The sequence below is a fragment of the Hakea prostrata genome, chromosome 9, assembly GCF_041222555.1.
Source record: "Hakea prostrata isolate BN-2017 chromosome 9, UWA_Hpros_2, whole genome shotgun sequence".
In the NCBI taxonomy this organism is placed as follows: domain Eukaryota; kingdom Viridiplantae; phylum Streptophyta; class Magnoliopsida; order Proteales; family Proteaceae; genus Hakea; species Hakea prostrata.
This window is the reverse complement of record NC_142608.1, coordinates 64,254,024-64,275,000: the sequence shown is the minus strand read 5'-3', so window position 1 is coordinate 64,275,000 and position 20,977 is coordinate 64,254,024. Positions and strand designations below refer to the sequence as shown.

At 39.9% G+C, this 20,977-nt stretch overlaps 4 protein-coding genes across 5 annotated transcripts; all 4 read right to left on the bottom strand.

Annotated features, from left to right (window-relative positions):
• Nucleotides 1-242: 242 nt before the first annotated feature.
• Nucleotides 243-7,471, bottom strand: RGLG4 (Ca(2)-dependent phospholipid-binding protein (Copine) family). Of its 2 annotated transcripts, none has more exons than XM_089168112.1 (11): nucleotides 7,043-7,471; nucleotides 5,928-6,012; nucleotides 5,110-5,250; nucleotides 4,888-5,001; nucleotides 4,336-4,469; nucleotides 4,172-4,251; nucleotides 1,355-1,460; nucleotides 1,087-1,214; nucleotides 869-992; nucleotides 696-752; nucleotides 243-597 (listed from the first exon to the last, which is right to left on the bottom strand). In XM_089168112.1, exons 1-11 carry the CDS (start codon nucleotides 7,373-7,375, stop codon nucleotides 511-513), a joined length of 1,389 nt encoding a protein of 462 aa, XP_089024238.1. In that variant the 5' UTR covers nucleotides 7,376-7,471; the 3' UTR covers nucleotides 243-510. The 2 variants fall into 2 exon arrangements, with proteins under 2 accessions (XP_089024238.1, XP_089024239.1); XM_089168113.1 differs by having other exon boundaries at nucleotides 247-597; nucleotides 4,336-4,433.
• A 1,316-nt stretch (nucleotides 7,472-8,787) lies between these two features.
• Nucleotides 8,788-10,826, bottom strand: LOC149006091 (metacaspase-4-like). The gene is made up of 2 exons (XM_089168114.1): nucleotides 10,172-10,826; nucleotides 8,788-9,925 (listed from the first exon to the last, which is right to left on the bottom strand). The coding sequence occupies exons 1-2, from the start codon at nucleotides 10,515-10,517 to the stop codon at nucleotides 9,009-9,011; spliced, it is 1,263 nt and encodes a 420-aa protein (XP_089024240.1). The 5' UTR covers nucleotides 10,518-10,826; the 3' UTR covers nucleotides 8,788-9,008.
• Nucleotides 10,827-13,662: 2,836 nt separating this feature from the next.
• Nucleotides 13,663-15,662, bottom strand: LOC149006090 (metacaspase-5-like). Its single transcript, XM_089168804.1, has 2 exons — nucleotides 15,114-15,662; nucleotides 13,663-14,779 (listed from the first exon to the last, which is right to left on the bottom strand). The coding sequence occupies exons 1-2, from the start codon at nucleotides 15,457-15,459 to the stop codon at nucleotides 13,812-13,814; spliced, it is 1,314 nt and encodes a 437-aa protein (XP_089024930.1). The 5' UTR covers nucleotides 15,460-15,662; the 3' UTR covers nucleotides 13,663-13,811.
• Nucleotides 15,663-18,541: 2,879 nt separating this feature from the next.
• LOC149006089 (peroxidase 7-like) lies at nucleotides 18,542-20,529 on the bottom strand. Its single transcript, XM_089169407.1, has 3 exons — nucleotides 20,079-20,529; nucleotides 19,521-19,863; nucleotides 18,542-19,416 (listed from the first exon to the last, which is right to left on the bottom strand). The coding sequence occupies exons 1-3, from the start codon at nucleotides 20,352-20,354 to the stop codon at nucleotides 18,968-18,970; spliced, it is 1,068 nt and encodes a 355-aa protein (XP_089025533.1). The 5' UTR covers nucleotides 20,355-20,529; the 3' UTR covers nucleotides 18,542-18,967.
• Nucleotides 20,530-20,977: the final 448 nt, after the last annotated feature.

The window sequence follows — 20,977 nt, the reverse complement described above, 5'->3', positions numbered from 1 at the left end:
CTAACTGATGTGCTGTCGATCAATCTCGATAGAAATCAGCTAAAAATCCATAATATAGCCCTGTTCCCCGGATATACAACACCTTATCCAGACACCACTGGGAAGGGAAGGGAAGGGTTCATACGAGCTTAGCATGCATTTAGCAAGCCTGTTGTAAATATTCAACTACAGTTTATTTTGTCTGGCTGAACTATAAATTGTCTTATGTGATCTCTCAAAAGTCATAAGATGATTTAGCCATACGAGGACTCAATCTAGCCACCAATTCAAACTTCACAGACATGACGAAATTTCACGGGTATGATCTTCAGGTATGAGGTATCCAAATTTATTCATTTCAACTTCCTGCCGTTAAATTTCGCTTTAAAGATTCCCAAACCGTAACATTTGGGACAGTATGCCCACCTCTCACTGGGTTGAATAATTAACATAATTACAAATGTGTATGGAACAAATAAGAGGGAATGCCATAAGTTATAAATGTGCATGTGATAAATGCTGTCACCCTGATCAACCAGCGTACACTCTGAGGCGAGACCTAATTGGCGCACGGCATATGGGACAATTCGCCAAACTTTGACCGCAATCTCGACAAGTCTGCAAATTTCTGTGAGTCATTAGAACAGTGGTTCATTTTAGGGAAGGAAACATTCCTCTTTTTATAACCAAGTCAATGGTGTCCACAGGAACTTTACCAAATGCCCACACCCAAAAGCTAAGTTCTTTTCATTAGTCAAGCAAATTGGGCATACCTACATCCACAAAAGAACTAATTTAGAGACTATGTGAAACCTGAAAATTTATAATTTCCCCCTCAAAAGGCAAGAAGATAAAAAGTTCCAAACTACCAATGTGTCCTATTCCTTACTTGATTTGGTTCACCAGTACTAACAACCGGCGGGTTGCTTGGTTCCAAAATTGGCTGTTGCCGGCGCATGTAAGGTACAGGAGGAGGCCGTGGAACTATCTTCTTTGCTCTCCCTGTTTTCTTACTTTTCAATAGCACCATAAACATAATATATTAGTATAGATGGACCAACATAAGGAATTATATACCAACAGTTTGGAAGTAGTATTTCTCCCCACCCATGGATTCCAAGTTCCATTGTTGCTTTATACTGCATAGGAATCTCCATTAGTGCAGCAAGAGCAAATGCTGTTTCTTTCTCAGAGGAGTTCTTGTTTGTTGCCATGATATCAGTGAGGTTAACAAACTGCAAGAAGAGACCGAGAGGACACGGATAAAGACATATTTAATGTAGCAACGATACAACTGAATCAAAAAACATCCTTGATCTATATCCCATATTTGATATCTTCTCATAGGTGTGCCCGAAAGGAAGTTAAATAGTACCTGAAAATTGTCAAACTTGCGTGCAGGGAGTGTATCATCAAACCTCCTCATTTCATCCCAAGGCCCATCACCAACTCCAACAAGCACAATTGCCAGTGGATACGAGCTGGTTACAAATCAAGGCATAAATCTACTAAATATATTGTCAACCGTGGTGCAGACTTCCAGTACTAAGCTACCTATTACGATGAGAAAGGCTAAAACTAGAGTTACATCATTAATAGATCTACTTTCTCTATAGTCCAGTAGAATGGCAACATATTGAAAATTTTTTCCATACAAACTATTGACATTTATCTTTGTAGTATTCCTACTTGATTGGTGAGCAGAAATTGGTTCCTCATTGACAGATAATTCATTTCCTAAGGATCGAGAAAATTGTTGAGGTAGGACTGCGTAGGAAAATTGTCCCATTAGACTTTGCTCATGCAGAAGCTTTGGCACAGGGTTCCTCTCTTTTTATTTTCTTCTTTTTTATGTCTCAATACACTGGATTATAAAGTTGGCAGTTCCTAAAATTTGAGAATTCAAACTATACTGTCCGAAATACGATCTATCTTCAACAAGAGGCAGAGTTAATTAACTGACAACTATGAGAATAGCATATTATTTTTCTAGTCAAAACTTAAAAGCTTGTTATAAATTGGATTCCATAAATAAAACCTCAGCAGGCAAAAATTTTGGTGGTTGTAACTCATCAGACAAACCCAGTACTTTTTTCAGTTAGATTCCCAACTCAGGTTTTAGAAATGTTTATTCAGAAGGTCCTTGAAGAAAATTGGCTGTATACTTGATCAATGTATTAACCCTAAAGAATGCAATGTTTTAACCAGAAAAATGCCCAGGACTGTGTGAAAACTTCCCTAGGATTGTGCGACACTTCTTTTCAAGTACATATTATTGAAGATCTGCTTTGAGGTTCAATACCTGGTTTAGGTAAAAGCTGGACATCTCCCTGCTCTTTTCAATTCTATCCAAACTAGATTCTTTAAGAGCAGATGAGTATTTGTTCTTACCGGTGAAAAAGAAAAAAGAAGAGAAGGAATACTTAGTCAAAGATATCCTTACTCGATAATTCAAATCTTCAAGAAAGCTTGATCCTTAGTTGAGTAGAGAAGCTTGACTGAGAAGCTCAATACAGGCAAAGATCAACCTTACGAACCTCAATTCTAACTCCACTTTATGCATTTTGACAACGAGGGGGCCTTTGGATAAGTGGATTGTAAAGCCAGGTTAACTTCCCTAATCTTACCAAGTTTCACATGAAAGCCATAAGGGAGAATTCATGTAAGAACTGGTTTTGATGAGATTTTAGAACAGAATTTATCATATGGAATGACATTTTACTTGCACAGAAAAGTCAAAACTTGAATACCATCAATCAACTTGAGATCATGTCCCTGCTTATTTTGTTTTTGTCAACCCTAATCATTGGGTATAGAGCATGTTCAAATCATGAATTCCTATGGACAATAATGGCAAGAGGGTTCAGAATTTCATTTGGCCATATGGGATATTGTCCGTTAACAAGAAAGGATCACCAGTGTATTTGTCTAAGGTCTCCCAAACTCGGGCAGAACGTACTCTCCAAGTGCTAAGGAAGATATACAGAAGCTAGTTATAGTTTGTAGGGAAAGAGTTACTACAGTTAAGTTGAACATTGATTATTGATTGAGAGACCAGCCAGTTATTCTCACTGTTGGCCAACTCATTACCAAAGGAGCCTCTTCATTCTCAGTGCTAGCCTGCTTGACCTAAACCTTAATCGGAAAAGTAACAACAGACTATCTCCCTACTCATTCTATACTTTCCTTCAAATGCTCATAAATCCTTTATGAGTTTCAGGAGCACCTGGGTGAAGCCATGGTGAAGCCAGCCACTCTTGTGGAAACGTAAGTCTCTTGTTGAAGAATGTTTGGGGCCAAGAGGGTGCATTCACTCTGGACACCATATGGGTAAGAGAAATCATTGAGCCACTGCAAATAACTCTAACCAGCTTATAAGGTAGCTGCAGAGTTGAGCTTATCATTTTTGAACTACAGATTATTAGGGGATTGTAGATATAGAAAGTATTAATTGCATAACCAGACAAGTCAGACGACTAAGAAGGCTCCAAGATAGGAAAAACAGTCCAGCACACAACCCCCCCCCCCCTCTTCCTCCAACTACAGCACGGCTGTTCAACTGTGGAGATTTCCCACTGCCTTGCATTTAATTAGATCTATCAGCTCTTTATTCCAGCCTCCTCCATCAAATAATTAGACGACTAAGTTTGTAGTGATATGACAATCAAATCTAGATTCACAGAGACAAATTTCATTTTTTTGTTCTTTCTCTGAGAAGTATCTGAAATAAAGAATAACAAATTTTAGTTGGTTATGATTTTTCTATGCCAGTAAAGACTTACCTAGGCACACAAGCTTGTCCCTCCCAAATTGGGACATTTTTACCAAAGAGGCTTACCATTGACTAGCCAACTTGTCTCCCAAAAAAACCTGAAATCCCCTACCAACAAACCAAATACCATATCTCTTGTCTTGTATAGGGGATATACATAATGTTATGCCATATACACTAGGGATTAACGCTTTTTAATAGCTCGCAGGACCTGAAAGTCCAACCCAGTCTGTATCTGCATGACTATACCTAAACTCATAAAAAGGCAATTAGAATTGTAAAACCTCTGCAGATTGAAAGTCCTAGAAGTGTGAACCACATGGCATAGTTTCTATGACATAAATTTCTCCAGATCATACAACATTAGGTACAAAAAATATAGGCAATCAATCAAAAGCCCAAAACAGGTAAACACCCTACCTTGCAGTGCAAATTGAGTCAATTGTACTCCGTTCCTGTGGGCTGCAAGCTCCTTCCTTCGTATCAACACTTCTTGTTACCTTCAGAATACAGATCATAACATTGATTGCAAGAATGGACCACAGAAGAAAAAGTAGTAGAAGAAAAGAGGCTATAGTCATTACCTGGCCATCAGCAATGATAACCAAAACATGAAATTGTCCACCACTTTTCTCCACAATATCAATTGCAGCTTCAACTATCGGTCCGAAAGATGTTGGCCCTTGAAATAACAGAAGCACGCATACAATCTTGAGATCTGAAAGATATAAAACATAATGAACAAGAAGTGCTACTACTTGGTAGCACTGTAAGTACAAGCATCAGAGAATGGTTAAAGCACAACCAATCCACAGGGTGAAAACATGAACGAACAGACTTGAGCCAGATGAAGTTTAAAGTCAAAGAAAGTCAATCACTGACTTCACAGAGAAACTTAACATTTTATACCGAAGTTCGTGTATTTCCACCTTAAGGAGCTCGGAAAAGGCATTAATTACAAATCAATTTGCTTTGTGACACAAGCTTATTCGGTATAATTAAGCATCCCTCTAAAACTATAATAAGTTGCTCTAGAATTAACGCACAAAGACAAATGGAATTACGGAATTAAGGTTTTGTCAATGTGATGCAAACAAGTGTTGGATCTCTAAAATCAAAAAACAAATGATACAAACCTGACAATCGCAAGTTTGGAACAATCTGTTTGTAGCACATTAAAACCTCTTCAAAGCCATGACAAGGAGTATGATCACTGTGAAAACTGAACACCTCTTGATCATGGGTGGTGGCTGTAAATGATCAAAACAAGCAAATGATGCAGTGAACCAAAATGATTTGGACCCTCAAAGTGCTACAAATTGATAAAGATTTGAGAACTTCAAAGAGAAATGACTGACCATCACCAAACCCATAACAGGGAATCAAGTTGTCTTCATCAAAGGGAGCCAAAGTCTTGCCAATGATAGAAATAGCCAGTTCATATGGATTAGGTGTATCACCAATTGCATGCAGACTTCGATTGTTGAAGGAGTGTTTGCCTTCAAAACAACATAAGTTCATTAGACAAATGTGAGAAGAGATCAAAACAGTGAAAAATGTATCCAGATGCAAGTCCATATGTATGTCTTAGAACTTACAAATTGGATTTGCTCATACAAATTAAATCAGCGCGTTGGAGGCAGAGAATTATTTTCATGGTGGGGAGATAAGAAGCCAGTTGGATGTTTCACTGTTCCAATTGGGTTTTGAGCTGATAAAGTTTGTTTCACGAAGGATTGTAGGGATGTAGTAGTGTTCCTGGTTGCCTGTTCTTATCTGAGTTGAATATTTTGGTGTTGAGAGTTACATCAGTTATCTTTTTCCATGGAACAACCAGTATATGTATTCTTTACTTCTTACACGCTTCTTTTGAAAATAAAAAGAGAAAAATACTCAAATCCAGAAAACCGCCTTTTGGGGAATTATTGTTATCTCTTATCCATGATCCCATCCCATGCATTCAAGAGAATTTCTGAATTAAGCTATCAACATTTCAGATAAGCGTTTGGATCAACATCAGCCACCAAAGCTGAGTTTCAAAATAGCAGTTCACTGGTAGAACACACAAACTATAGAAACAATTTTCCAGCTTTCCGGCTACAGACAAAGAATGCGCATGATAAATAAGTGTACAAGTAATTCATGGTAGTTGGCGCTCGCTCTCTCTTCTACAAACCTGTCCATTCATTACTTTTTGTGAAGTCAATCCCAAGAATAAGGTTTGATGATTCAAGACCTGATTCCCTCAAGGCAGCAGTAACCTGTAAAAGAGAAAGGCCAATTCAAGACACCAACGTTTTGGAACTCCTTTGAAAAAGACAACAGACGAACCAATAAACAAATATAGCCCCTTCAATTAAATTCAGATGGTTTTCATGATCAGAGCAGACTAGCAGAGGATGGTCCAAAGGAGAAGAGGGTATTATAAAAGGTCCTCGAACTCTGAGGCGTGGGATCTATCCAAATCATCCCGCAGAACCAGAAGTAGACGAACCTGAACCGTAAGCAGACCGTTGGTTATAAACTTATAATATTGATTGATGAGACGCGTTGGATACTTGGATTGTGCCCACCCCAGCGGCCCAGCCATTTGGTTCAACATTTTGGAATCAACCAACGGGTCTTGCTTCTCATCAGGATTATCTGTTACTTTTCAATAATTTCTTTTCACGAGGAACCATGGTCTGACCGGGTCGTGCTAAGCGAATTGTGCGGGCGGGCGGGGCAGCCTACGTCAAGATCAATCAACCAATTTCGCAAAAGTGGGTTTCAACACTTTCGTGAATATGGAATCTGATTTCAATTCGCATTGGGAGCTTGGGATGGGATCCATAGTCCATACCACCCACTGGTATCTGCAATCTCATATGGCTTTTAGGTTGGGATGTGACAACAGAATAATAGAATTCTTTCAATTATGTCGCAGCACCTGCAGCCTATGGTACACTTGTGGTCTAGACGATAACTACTGGGGTCAGTTTTGGATGGTGCGTTTCTCAACTGTTGAGATCGATCCACAATTTTTGTTTAAATCTTGTTTGGTTTCTTTCTTTCTTTCTTTCTTGCTGCCGGAACGGGCCTTCCTTCCGACTTCATCCAAACCAGTCGTGGAGTGAGTGATGGGATGGATCATTTTATCTTTATATCGCAAGGGGAAAACCAATTGTATAATGGGGGTGACCCGAAATCAAACGATCAAAAACAGAAGAGAGGGAGAGGGAGAGAGAGACAGAGACAACAGAGACAGAAAGACAGAAACAGAAGAGAGAGAGAGAGTGTGTGTGACGTGACCTGTTCGAGAGTGTTGAAATTGTCCGGGATGAAGGCATATTTGTTGTTGGAGGTTTTGCCAGTTTGATGGGTAGGTTGGCTACTGGGAGCTTCAGACATGGCGGACCCTGAAAATGTTGTTGATGCAAAACTGCCTCTGCCTGGATTCACGGACGGCGAGGCTTCGGATAAGGTAGACCTCCTCGACAAGGCTTTCGAGGCAGCCTTTCTGCTTCTACGACTACTACTAGTACTACCACCACGATTACTCCTGCTGCTACGCTGTTTTCCAAATTGATTTCCCATTTGATGCCCACTAATTGTAATCCACCTAACGCTAACGCCACTATCCATCAACAACCAACTGCAAGGATGGGGGTAGTATATAGGTAGAAGCAGTGACTAGCTACGGTTTCATCAGGGACTTAAAATCTCCTATAACGGCGAATAGGATTCTCTCCCTCCCACCCTTTTTTCTTCTTTTTTCTTTTTTTAACTATTTATCTACAATTAAGGCGACAGATTTCGTTTAACAAAAGAAGCGTAAAGATTTTATTCCTTACTTTGCTCGGCTAACGCGTTTGCTTCTGGAAGATGCAATCCAACTCTTAGGAAGAAGAAAAGGAATCTATGATTATCATTTCTTTCTTTCTTTTCTTCCTTTTTTTAACAAATTATACAGTGCCACTATATTTGGGTGTGATCCGTCCAAAAAATGTTAAGCCTCCAGATTATGAAGATAATCTGCAAAACAATGTTAGACGTGGCCCGATCGCTGGGGTCAGGAGGCCACCTCCGAAGCTTAAGTCAGTCGCTAAATTGATCATAATGCTCTGCCTAGATGTAAAATCTAAAATGAATACAAATTGTAGGGAAACGATTCATATACCTCTGGGGTGAGTAGATCATTTGTTCATACAGATTTTACCTCCAATTCTCGACCGTTGAGTTGATTCCGATCTCTTCAGAGGACCGTCCGATCGTAAGGTTTTGCCCTAGATATTCGAGGGTGTAAGTGGTTACCAATCTATACCCTCGAATGGGTAGTAACTAGTTTCACTTTCACCCCAAATATAATGAATGTCCCATAATTGGCTCTCTGTTTTTTCATAAAGAGTAAAATAACATTAAAACCAAACTACAGTATACTTCTGTCAATGGACTGACGAGTTTTCCTGAGCTAGTAATTTGACCCTTATGTCTTTAAGACCAGTTAATTTATATGCAACCAAGTTAACAGTGTTTTATTTTGTCCTTGTTCGAAGTCAAAAGAATCAAGTGATGGAGTTGATATTATAAAGATAGTCCCTAATGATACTGGTTCCTTTGTGTAGAGGAATACGACAATCAGATGAATATATCTAGCATACTAGCCTCATTTGTAGAACTCAACGGCTCAAGAAGTATTGAGAAAACTTCGATTTCAATTATGAATCATGCTTAGCGATGAGCCTTCTTTGTTGAAGGGTTGGGAATATGCCAAAGACTTCCGCACAAGCAAAGTTGAGAGGAAGGAAGGGGCCCTTGAGGTGCAATTTTCTTAGCAACTTTTTGATGAGAGTTGGGATTTGGAAATATTATGCAGAGATCCATATCCCGTAGTGATAACATCACAGGAGGGATCCGATTCCAAAGAGTCTGGCTTAGAAAAACTGAAAGTTGAAGCAAGATCACTATTAAATAAGAACAACTGAGGTCAGCTTTAGTGGACAAATTTTCCTCTATCGCTTGATATTTATTCTGCTCAAATTTTTTAAGCCAGGCCATGAAGGATAGAGGGGACATTGTTTATTTAACTGTTAGCTTTTTCTCTTCATAAAAAATACACCAAGAGAACACGCACAAGGAGGGGAGGGGGACTAGGAACTAGGAACTAGGAAGGGAGAGCCCTCCTCCCGAAAAGCAAAGCAATGAAGCAAAACAAATCCACGGAAGAGAAACTCCTCCGTAACAAAAGGGAGATGGATGTAATGTAATCAGGCACTGATCAAGCAATAAAAGGAGCATCGACATGATAATCACTGCAGTAGAGGCCGGGTCGTTGAGTGAATCCCTGGCTCTTGAGGATTTTTCTAGCATTCAAGACAAGCTTCTGGTGGCTAACTGCTCCATCGGATCCAGCAATTATAGTCTGGATTGCATTGCTTAGAGCACCATATGCCTCACTAGCATTTCCCGATGGGGTCGCATCTGCAGATGTTTGGTCAGTCTGGCACCCGCTAATCAGAATTCCGTTATCAGGAAGCTCCCGCTTTTTAGCTCCAGCATAAGCTTCATGTTCGCTAGACACCTCCGTTTCCATCGCAGGCTTGGCATAATCCTCATCGTTTTCCTCCAGTTTCTGTTTCAGGAAATCCTGCGCCAGACTCCCAACCATGCTCAGGAATCCACCGCCGCTGCCACTTTCACCGCCTTCTCCTTCACCGTGTTTGAGCTTATTCATGATGACCTTCATGAATTTCTTCACTTTGGGACTGGCATCGTCACCGAAGACGTCGAAAAGTGTCGGCCGCAGCTTCCCCACATCGATATCATCCTTGCCGGTCTTCTGCTTGAGCATCTCTATGAGAGTGGACAGTGGCAAAGACCTGTTCTTGATGCGGTGGCCACTCTCCGTGTATTGCGACTCTGCTTCAGTGCGATCGGCATCATCATCATCGTCATGCCGATGGTGGCGAGGAATATGAATTCCACGGGACTCGAATGCGTCTTCAACGGATCGTTGCAAGAACTTCTTGAAACCAAAGCCACCCGAGTCGGATTCATCATCGGAGGCATCCTTGGTGCTCTCTCCGATCTGTTCCTTGGCCTCATCTATCAGGCCACCGCTGTGGCACGAATCTGACACGATTGTTATGCTACATCCCTGTGGGACTCTGTCCACTAAATCCCTGAAATCGTCGTCTGTAACAACAACCCACCAACAAAATAAAAAAAAAAAAAAAAAAAAAAAAAAAGGGTTTCTTTTAAAAAAAAAAAAGAAAAAGAAAAAAGACAAGTGAAATCGACAGATCTAAAATCGACAATCGAATTAAACAAAGATCAAGATCGATGGAGGAATCGAATCGAATCGGAGGAGGATGAGAGAGAGATGGGATGGGATATTGGGATGTGTAAATCTGTAAATCTGCAATTATAAAGAATCAGTACCAGTGATGAGGTTCATATCGCAAGGGACAATGCATTCGTCGTAGCCGGTGTCGTCGTTCTCCCCAGTTTCGGCAGGGAGACGGGTACCATGACCGCTGTAGTGGACGAAGAGGATATCTCCCGGTTCGGCGGATCGGACGAGATCTGCAAGAGCACGACGGATGTTCTTGCCGGTAGGCTGTGTGTAAGAGTCATCGGTGTCAATCAAGACGGTGATGTCATCTTCGGAGAATCCATAGCGTTCGATGAGGGATCTGTACATGCGTCGAACGTCGTTGATGCATCCTTTCAGCTCCGCTTTCGTTCCCGGGTAATTGCACCCAATCAGGACCGCCTTCTTTGCCATCTATCTTTCTTCCTTCCTTTCTTTCTCTTCAGATCTCTCTCTCTCTCTCTCTCTCAACGGGTCTTGCTTCCCAACCCTTCCGTCCCCTCCCTTACTCTGAATCTCTGAATCTCTGAATCTCTGAATCTCTGATCCTGATCGATCTCTCCCACTCACTCTCTAGTGATCTCTATTCTTCTGCTCTCTCGCTCCTCTCGCTCTCTCTCTGCAGGCAAACCAATGAGCGAACATGGAGTCTCGGACAAAAAGAAGAACGTCCGCGAACGAACGAGGTTGGGAACTTGCGGATATTTGATTGGTGGTGGATTTTTTATTTTTTATTTATTTCTTAAAGGTAAACCATTGGTAGTGGTGGACTGGTGAGTATTGTTTCGTAATTATGCGCAGATGAGAGAATAAACAAATTTAGAGATAATTACCGCTGCCTTCTTGCAAACTGTTTAATTACCATCTCGACTCTTTATGAGATTACTATTATCCGGATCATTGAACCACTCTTTTCATTACATTCGCATCCACAATCTAATAAAAATCTAAGTTTATCTCTAACTTTCCATTCTTTTCTTCCCAATGGAAATTTAGACCTAGTTATCTCAAATGTTTATGGTATCAAGAAATTGATAGTTTTCAAATTTTAATTTTGACAATGAAAAAGAATTGCCTTCAACAAAACCCAAGAAAAGTTTAGAAACGATACCTAGAAATGCAAGAACTTTTAGAATGCCAAGATCAACTGATAGACAAAGATATGTTTTTTTAGGAACCATCAATATACGCAAGTATTTTGTATGTATTGGAGGACACCAAACAAGATTGTTGCCTAATGCTCTATCGTGATTAGATAAATAGTCCCTTAGTCGAGGGTTTTAAATTTGTATTTTTGGTTAGTAAATTAAATTTTTATTTTTATTTGAATGTAAAAGTTATCTTACTTGAGAAAAATATTACATTTGCAATCAAACTTCTCTATTTTTGCACATTGGGAAATCAATTTCACTTTACATCAAATTATTTTCATTTTCCTTGCAACTAAACAAATTCATGGTGTTAATGAATCCAAAGGCAAAACGTGGGAATTGATGATGGTAGGGGGTAAGGGGAGAGCGAAGCCTTTACTCCCCCCACCCTCCTTCTTTTGGAGCCCAAAGATCATTGATTTGGCTCTCCAGTGTAACTCTATTGGAGGCTGAAAAGTTGTTGTCTACAAAAACTAAAGGTGGAATATGCCACCAACGTCTGTTCAGAGAAAATAGCGAAGTTTAAACCTTTTCTTCTTCTTTTTTTTGGCGTCTAAAAGATTATTAGATTTAACTCTCCAATGTGACTCTACATGAGGCTAAAATGTTGTTGTTTACAAAACCTAAGGTGGAATATGCCACCAACGATTGTTTAAAGAAAACTTCTTAGCTCCATGAGCTAAGTAATCTATCTGCCTTAGAGTTTTGTAGGTTGTTGATAACTTGATATATATATATGAAGTGTAGGAAAGAAAAATCAAAACAAAGAGATATTTTTATTTGCTGCAGCTTGTAGCCAAAGGATCAAGATTTCGCCATGTTTATTGGATATAAACGGACGATGTGGATTAAAATGATGGGGGTTTATTTGTAAATACATTTTTCTTGTTTCACATTCAAGGGTTTTATACTTTACAAATTTATAAAATGAAACCCTGACTCTAATTACACATTACACCCCACGCGAAGAAACTTCTCAAAGCACGGTAACCCTAATTTTCTATGCAAAATCTCTCCATTTTGTCTCCTCCCTTCTTTTGATTTCATGGTGAGTTTTAGAATTTCAACTCAATATGTCATTGTCGACGACTGTTCGGTGAATAAAAGAGCATAGTGGCACCTTAGGGAAGATAATGGTGTTAAAGCCCGAGAAAACCCTAACACCAATTCCCAACAAGGAAAATGTTGGTAGAAAAACCAAGATCGGTTACTGCTACAAGCATTCAGCTCACTTCTCAAAAACTAATGGTTTGCCCAATTCTGATGATTCAATGGGTGGACTAATCTTGTCTCAAATGGTGGAAAGGGTTTGAACGGGTGTAAGGTTATGGAGAAATATCAGCAGAATAGGCCAATCCTAACCCAAATTCGAAGGACAATGAGCTTAAAAAGTGTGGGAGGCTATAGGAAGGTGAATTCAGCCAAAGACAGCCAAAAAAGCCCCAAATGGTGTTAGGGCAGTAGAAGAGAATCGAAAGATGGATTCTTTATTAGCCTCTGAAGCAAATCTGATTTACAACTATTCAAGTGGTGTTGGGGATTATGAAGAGAATATAAATTTAAGCTCACATTTGATGGGTTCCGAAGTTTTATCCATAGATCTGAACTAGGGTTTTTCTCACAGTCCCCGTTTGAATGGTGTTTTCTGCTAGAAATTTGTTTTGGCTACGCTAGGTCTTGAATCCTTCATCCAAGGTTTAAGAGAGTTTCCATGGATAGGAGTGAGTTTTTTTGGATCTCAACATCAATTGTTCCTCAAAGCGGTCTGTAGAACCCAATTCAAGGAAGTATTCTTGTAAATTTAAAATATATTATATCTAAAAAGGTAAAATAAAAATTTTTAATTTACATTCAAGTCCCCAAGTTTTGATTTACAATTGTTGGATATGCTATTATGCACGTGGCACGGGATTCATATCCTTTACAATCTCACCCCTACAATTTCCTGTAATTCCTATGTAGGATTGTGATACGTGGGATTCATATCGTCTGTAATTCCTTTTCCTGCAATTCCCTGTAATTCTCTCATAGGATTGTGCCATGTGGCATTTAAGTAATCCAAAGGTTATCCAACAAACTATAGTTGAAATAAAATTCAAATTTATGGGTGAGTTTAAATAAAATACAAATTTAGTTTAAATTGGATAACCATTGGATTACTTAAATGCCACATGGCACAATCCTATGAGAGAATTACAGGGAATTGTAAGGAAAGGAATTACAGACGATGTGAATCCGTGATACGTGACACTTAATTATCCAATTGTCACAATTAAAACCCAACTAAAAATTGAATCTAATAAATTCTTAAAATTTTCCTTAATTTTCTATCATTATTTTTTTTTAAGCTTAATTTTAGAAATTTATTAGATTGAGTTACTAATCAAAATGTGTTTACCAACCAAAATTATTGTCCATTCAAGCTTCTTTATTTCACGCGTAAAAACAATCCCCATGAGATCACACACCCAAACGTCTATAAACTCTTCCTGCAAGAAAAAATAGAAATGAATTCTTTCTTTGAAGGAGATGTAATTCTAATCGAATGATGTATCAATCAAGCAATAAAAGGAGCGTCGACATGATAATCACTGCAATAGAGACCAGGTCTTTGAGTGAATCCCTGGCTCTTGAGCATTCTTCTAGCCTTCAACACCAACTCTCGGTTGGTAATTATTACTCCATCGGATTCAGAAATCACAGTCTGGATTGCATTGCTGAAAGCACCGTATGCCTCTTTAGCATTTCCTGAAGGGGTTGCATCTGCAGATGTTTCATTACTCTGGCACCCACTCAGTAGAACTCCATTGTCGGAAAGCGTCCCTTTCTTATCTCCAGCGTAGGCTTCGTGTACGCTAGATACCTCCGTTTCCATTGCAGGTTTAACGTAATCCTCTTCATCGTTATCCTCCAACTTCTGCTTCAGGAACTCCAGCGCCAGACTCCCAACCACACCCAAAAGACTGCTGCTGCTGCCATCTCCCTCCTGATCTCCTTCACCGTGTTTCAGCTTGTTCATGATGAATTTCATGAATTTCTTCACCTTGGGACTTGCATCCTCACCGAAGAGGTCGAACAGCGTCGGCCTCAGTTTTCCCACGTCGATGTCTTCCTTGCCGGTCTTCTGCTTCAGTATCTCTATCAGTGTGGACAGCGGCAGAGACCGGTTCTTGACGCGGTGACCACTACTCTCTGCGTATCGGAGCTCTGCTTCACTATTGCGATCCACATTATCTTCATCGGGAACATGGTGGTGGCCACGGTGGTGGTGGTGGTGATGGTCTCCTGAAGGGAGATGAATTCCCCGGGACTCGAATGCTTCTTCAACAGATTGTTGCAAGAACCGCTTTAACCCAAAGCCACCTGATTCTGATTCTGATTCAGATTCATGGGCGGCATGCTTGGTGCTTTCCCCAATCTGCTCCTTCTCGTTGTTTATTAGGCCACCACTGTGACACGAATCTGAAACAATCGTAATCCGACAACCTTTTGGGACTCTGTCTACTAATTCCCTGAAATCCACGTCTGCAATACGTATCACCCAAAGAAAAGAACAGCAATTCAAAAAATTGTTAAAGTTGTTATTTCCTTTTTACTTGCAATTTTGTATGACATATATGGGAAATTAATGCATAAAGATATTGAAGTCATGAACCCAATCCCGGCCCAAAATCCCAATAAAATTGGGCGGACAATCTGACTTTGATCATTTTGCGGTAGATCGATCGGTAAATTAAAAGCGATCGATCAATTCTCTACAGAATAGAATAGTAGCGGAAATCTAAATTGGGAGATCGATCATCTACTCTTAAAATAAGGAGTAGTAGTAGAGAGAGATGTGATCATCGATGTTGCGTACCTGTGATGAGATTCATATCGCAAGGGACAATGCATTCGTCGTAGCCGGTGTCATCTTCTTCGCCGGTCTCGGCAGGGAGACGGGTTCCATGGCCGCTGTAGTGGACGAAGAGGCGGTCGCCAGGGTTGGCGGAGCGGACCAGATTGTCCAGGGCACGCCGGATGTTCTTGCCGGTGGGCACGGTGTAGGAGGAGTCCGTGTCGATCAAGACGGTGATGTCGTGTCGCGAGAATTCAAAGCGTTCGATGAGGCAGCTGTACATTCGTCGAACATCGTTGATGCATCCCTTCAGCTCCGCCTTGGTTCCTGGATAATTGCATCCAATCAGAACCGCCTTCTTCGCCATTAATTTGATCGATGGATTTCAACTTCTCTTCTTCTTCTTCTTCTCCTCCGATTCCTACTCCCACCCTCGATCGTCGATCTCGTCTCTTCTAGTCTTTCTTTTCCCGGCCAACAGATCGAAATTAAAGAAAATACCACACCCCCACCTTTACGGCTTCACCTTCACTAGATGATCGACTACACCAGTAGAGTTTTACATTTGCTAGGTTTGACTAAATTCGACGTGTGACAGCCTAAACAAGTATCGCCATCTCGGTTGGGTTGGGTTGGGTTGGGTTGGTTGGGTACTTGGGTTTCGGACTTCGGAGAGAAGGAGACGATCCAAATCCAATATTATGAGACAACTTTATTCCCTTCACGCTTGGCTTAACTGTATTTTCATTAAAAAGTGTCAGTCGCACAGGGCACAAGGAGTCAAGGACTACTCAAGCACATGAAATCCCAACAAGGGAGATCAGCAGGGGATTGGATAAATAATCCGGTGAGGTAGATTTTCTTCCCAACTCCCTATCCAAGTCTCAGGATTTTTTTTTATTTTTTTTTTTTTGCTAAAACAAGAAAGTAGCGATTATATTAAATGAAAGAGTTTAGGTCAAAAGACCTATATAAACGAGAGGAATCCGCAATAAACAAATGTGGAATACCCCACCAGGATCTGTCTAGAGATAACCTGCCGGCACCCTTAGCCAGAAAATTCGCAAAGCCATTGCCAGTTCTAGGAATATAACTAAAAGAAACCCTAGGGAAGAAAGAACAGCACTTCAAAATATCTACTACTAAACTAAGACACATCCAATCTAAAGATGAGTGGAGACCCTGAAGAGCATTAACAATAGGTAAGCAGTCCCGAATGAATATACAAATCAACCGCTCCTAAAGAAGCGCCCAAAATAATATCATCTCTAATTGCTTCAAGCTCAAATAAAGTTACTGAAGCACTATGACCACATCTGCATTGAGCCGCTACAAAACCACCATTATTTACTATGGAGTTTAATTACTTCACTACAAATTGATCTAATTGATTTCCATAATGTCAGGTTTGCAAGTGGGTGTTACATCAAAGGATAAGAGAGAGGAGTGGTGAAGTTATGGGATCGAACTTGAATGCACCTCCAGCCTAAGGTTGAGATTGAAATCATAATCGCCAAGATTTCGATCTCTAACAGTCCGTTTTGCAAATGGATGAAAATAGGCAATCGAAATTTCGATCTCGACCATAAACGCACATAATTAGAGTTTTAGAATGACGCATCTGTATGTATCAGTATCAAGAAAGGGGTCTACTACATTGATCCAAGACGGTCCAAACATTTCATTCTCGGGTCAGTATCAGCATGTATCGGATGAATACTAGTTCTCGTTTCGGACGGTAGATTTCAATGCTTTGAAGAACAAGTATTTTTACCAACGAGCGGAGGCCGGAGAGTCGGAGAATACATCACCGGCTGGCTGACTCGATGATTATGATTAATTTCGTTAGACTGCTAACCACCTTTCCCAAGCTGGTCATTCTGGTTTGACTTGTATATTAATTTAATTGCACAACTTTCATTGTGGGTTGCAACTTGCAAGCAACTGTTGGAAAATATAGCTGGATTACACATAAGACTTGAGAAGAAGAAGCATTAGCCATTGAAAGGGCAAAAACAGATCCTAATTGGTTTGAGTTTTCCTCCGAATAGTGGCTTTCCCTTTAGGTTATGACTCAAGAGTGATTCTTTTCTGACTCGAAGCTTCATCTATGTTAATAGATGACAATTGATGCTTAAACAAGAAGAAAGAAGGAAACTCAAACATGCACGTTGGTTCAAAGAGTGGGTGAAATCAAGAACCTGAATATATGATAAAAGGTCTTCGATCTCCAAAAGGTACAACTTCAAAAGTACTGTGACGTGAAGGAAATTTAAAAGTAGCTTGATTTCTTAACTTGGTGTTGAAAATTTTGAGTGCTTCAAAAGGGGTTCCGTCGAGGTTTCCATTGAATGGCATGTCTACCATTTGGAATTAAGATTGATGTGCTGCTGGAAGTACTGGTCAAATATACTTGCTCGCTTTGGAGTCCTGAGAAGAAAGACAGAAAACAACAAAGAAAGATGGAAAATGGATTTAATCGGTTCAAACGGAGTCATCGGAGCAGAGGAAGATGGAAAGAAAGGGAGAAAATGTGGATCCTTATTTATCTGGTTTTAGTGGAGCATACCCGATTTTGAAAAGAAATGGATTATAATTGTTGTCAGAAATACGTCTTTTACCATCACCCATTCCCTTAGATGAGAATATTATTACACATGACAATATATAATGGTTCAGTGAGCATTCCCTGGAAGATATTCTCCCTTGAGAGGAGCCAAACATCAACTAAGAATGTAGGATGGCTTAATTACAATTCTTCGGAAAGAAAGGGAGGAGTAGAGATCAGTTGCCTTATATATTTCTTTTTTTTCTTTTTTTTTTCTTTTTCTCCACACAGCTATGAGATCCATAAATCCTGAGACATTTATAACGAAAATGGTTTACTTAGAAATGTAGGATTAGGCTTTTCATATGAAATCAGAAACAACAAACTCATAATTAAAATCAACAAATCCACAAGTTTAATACCAATTTTGAGAAGTTTGGATCCCAATAGCATGGTTCATGCAGAATATTATTTGGTTCACTTTTTAATGGACTATTCATTTCTTTGTAGATTAATGACATGTATCTCAATATCATGTCAAATAGTTAAACTCATTTATAAATCACATCAACCTATTTATAGCCTCACAAGATGGGAAAGCATGGGTTAATACTTATCAGTTATCATCTTAAACATACGTTTTTGCGCATCACTTTTAAGTCCACGGAAGCTTCTACTTGCTTTTTCACATTTAATTTCCACTATTTTAGAAATATGTGATGGCATTCACAGTAGCTTCTCCTCGCTTTTTCACATTTTCATTATTTTAGATTTATGTTATGGCGTGTCTTTTCTAAGTTCATACTGTCCTCTATTTACTCTTCACATTTCAACAATATTATTCCTCAATCATGAACCTATCAAATCAAAATCCGAACTACAATTTCACCCAAGAGTAGCAGACAAGTGAGCTTCAATCCTTAGCAACGAAATAGTTTTTGTCCTTTTCTTTTGTGGGTAAATAAGAATGGTTCAAAGTTCAGCAGAATACAGAATCAAATAAAAAAAAAATGCAGTAAATTGGGGAAGAATTGAGCGGAAAATTAACAAACCTTACATAGAAAAGTAAATCCGGTTCTTGTTTAATTTTTGAGAATTGAAAACAAAAATGCCTTAAGAATAGGCGCTTGTTCTTGACCTTTAATAGTATTTTCAAGTCGTAAATCTTAAAATCTCAAAACTCTTTTGTCCTTGTCGATTCAGGGAACAACTAGTATATATAGTGGAACGAACACAGAAGAGTATATATATATATATATATATATATATTATGAGCTAGATGGCCAGAAAGCAAGCAGCCAATATAAGTTTAGTGATGGTAATATAATTAAGGAATTTTGTGAATGGGAACAGGAGTAGTGCGACGAGGAGGAGATGGATTGACCCAATTGCAGTTGTGTCTGATTTCTCCTTCGTGAATGCCTGTTAGAACTTGAATATTTCCGAGGTTGACCATGGAGACAGCAAACTGAGAGGTGAACATGTAGGGTTGGTTAGCCAATGTGGCAACAAGAGGTGCAGTCCTTGCATCCTGGTAGAGCTTTTGGTCTGTGGCCAGCAATCCCATCTTCTTCTCGAGGTTAGTGAAGTACATGGCATCGAATTTCATCGGGGTCGTGGCATCCAGCTCAACATATTCGGATGCCCATCTGCATTTCCTCCTCAAGAAGTTGAGGTACTTCCAGTCAATGGATGGATCAGGCTTTTTAGTTCCATTGAAGTTATAGAGCCTGTTCTGCAGGGAACCACACGTACTCCTTCCAATGGTGTGTGCTCCTAAACAACAACAACAACAACAACAGCAACAATTAGAAGAAGAAGAAGAAGTTAATTAATTAGTACATACTGATGATCAGTACTTAATTTTAATGAATTTGTACCCGAGAGAACAACCAAATCTACTATATTGAGGCCGCGAGCTTGGTAGAATTGGATGAGTTGAGTGACGGACTCGTGGCCCATAGGAACGAAATCGGCTTCCTTGGCGATGGAAATCAAACCGTCTTTCCTGCCCATGGGAACCTCCCAGAATGGACCACCAAGCTTGACGGTGGCATCCCTAGCTGCGGCTGTGAGGATATCAGCACAAGACACGGTCTTGGGGCACACCTTCTCAATCGCTGCTTTGATGTCATCGATCAATTCAAATCCTCTCAAAGTCTTGCTGTTTGCTGCGTGCCTTTCACTCCCAGCATGGTTTAGTAGAATGGAAGCATCACATCCCTGGATCGATCATACATAATATCGTCGGAGGATCAGAAAATGCACATTAGGTAATATATATACACGCACATATGAATTAATGGACGTCGATCGAAGATATATTTATATGAATATGGTTGAGATCGAGAAGAAATTAAAACACCATGCATGCATGAACTTCGATCTGACTACATACGTTATTGTTGAGATCAATATAAAGGTAATTAAGTATTTACCCTAACAGCGCAGTCGTGGAAGTGGAGCCTGAGGATGGCACCCCCAAGTGTGTAGTCTGTGTTAATCCATTGGTTCACTTTTCTGTAGATAATGGACTCTGCTTGAGGGCATGACTTTTGATAATAAGAGATGGCCAACGACTCTGCCGGCGGTACCAGATGTCCCCTGACCGATAGCACCGCGCCCAAATGAATGACAGTGACACACACAAGAAACAGATGATGAAGGCCTCCAATAAGAGAGGGAATAATAAAGGGCTTCTTCTTCATCATCATCTTATTCCTTCTCTACGTACGTACGTATACCTCTTTCTTCTCTTCTCCTTCGATCCTTGATTAGTTCTTCCAACTCCTTCGATCTTCAGGATGATGAGGAGCTAGCTAGCTAGCTAGTCCGATTTGCAGGACAAGAGTGCAGGAAGGAAGGGGCCACGGGATCAGGGATGCACGTTCTGGCCTGCTTGCTTGATCGATCGAGCTGTACAATTACCTATATATAGATTAATTTATAATATGAAATGATTTGAGGAATCAGAGAAGAAATACGTGGGACGCATACCTGTGGCAAATTAAGCAAAGTAAACAGACATGCCGACCTCTAATCACCTCTCATCTCGCACCCCCGCTTAAAGAGTAGAATATTAATACAGCAATGTGTTAGGATTTATCATGCCACGTTTTGCTTTATAATTGGCTTTGGGGCGGAATACCTACCTACTCACCTTCGAGATTTATGCAATAATTTAAGCTTGTCATTGGAAAACCAATGGATTATGGGTTTTTTATTTATTTAGTAGAACGATTAGAGGTGTAGTTACTAGTTCCCACATAGGAGATCCCATACACCAAATCTAAAGTATATAAATTCTATTTCATTTCTTCTCTTTTCCCTTTTTGGG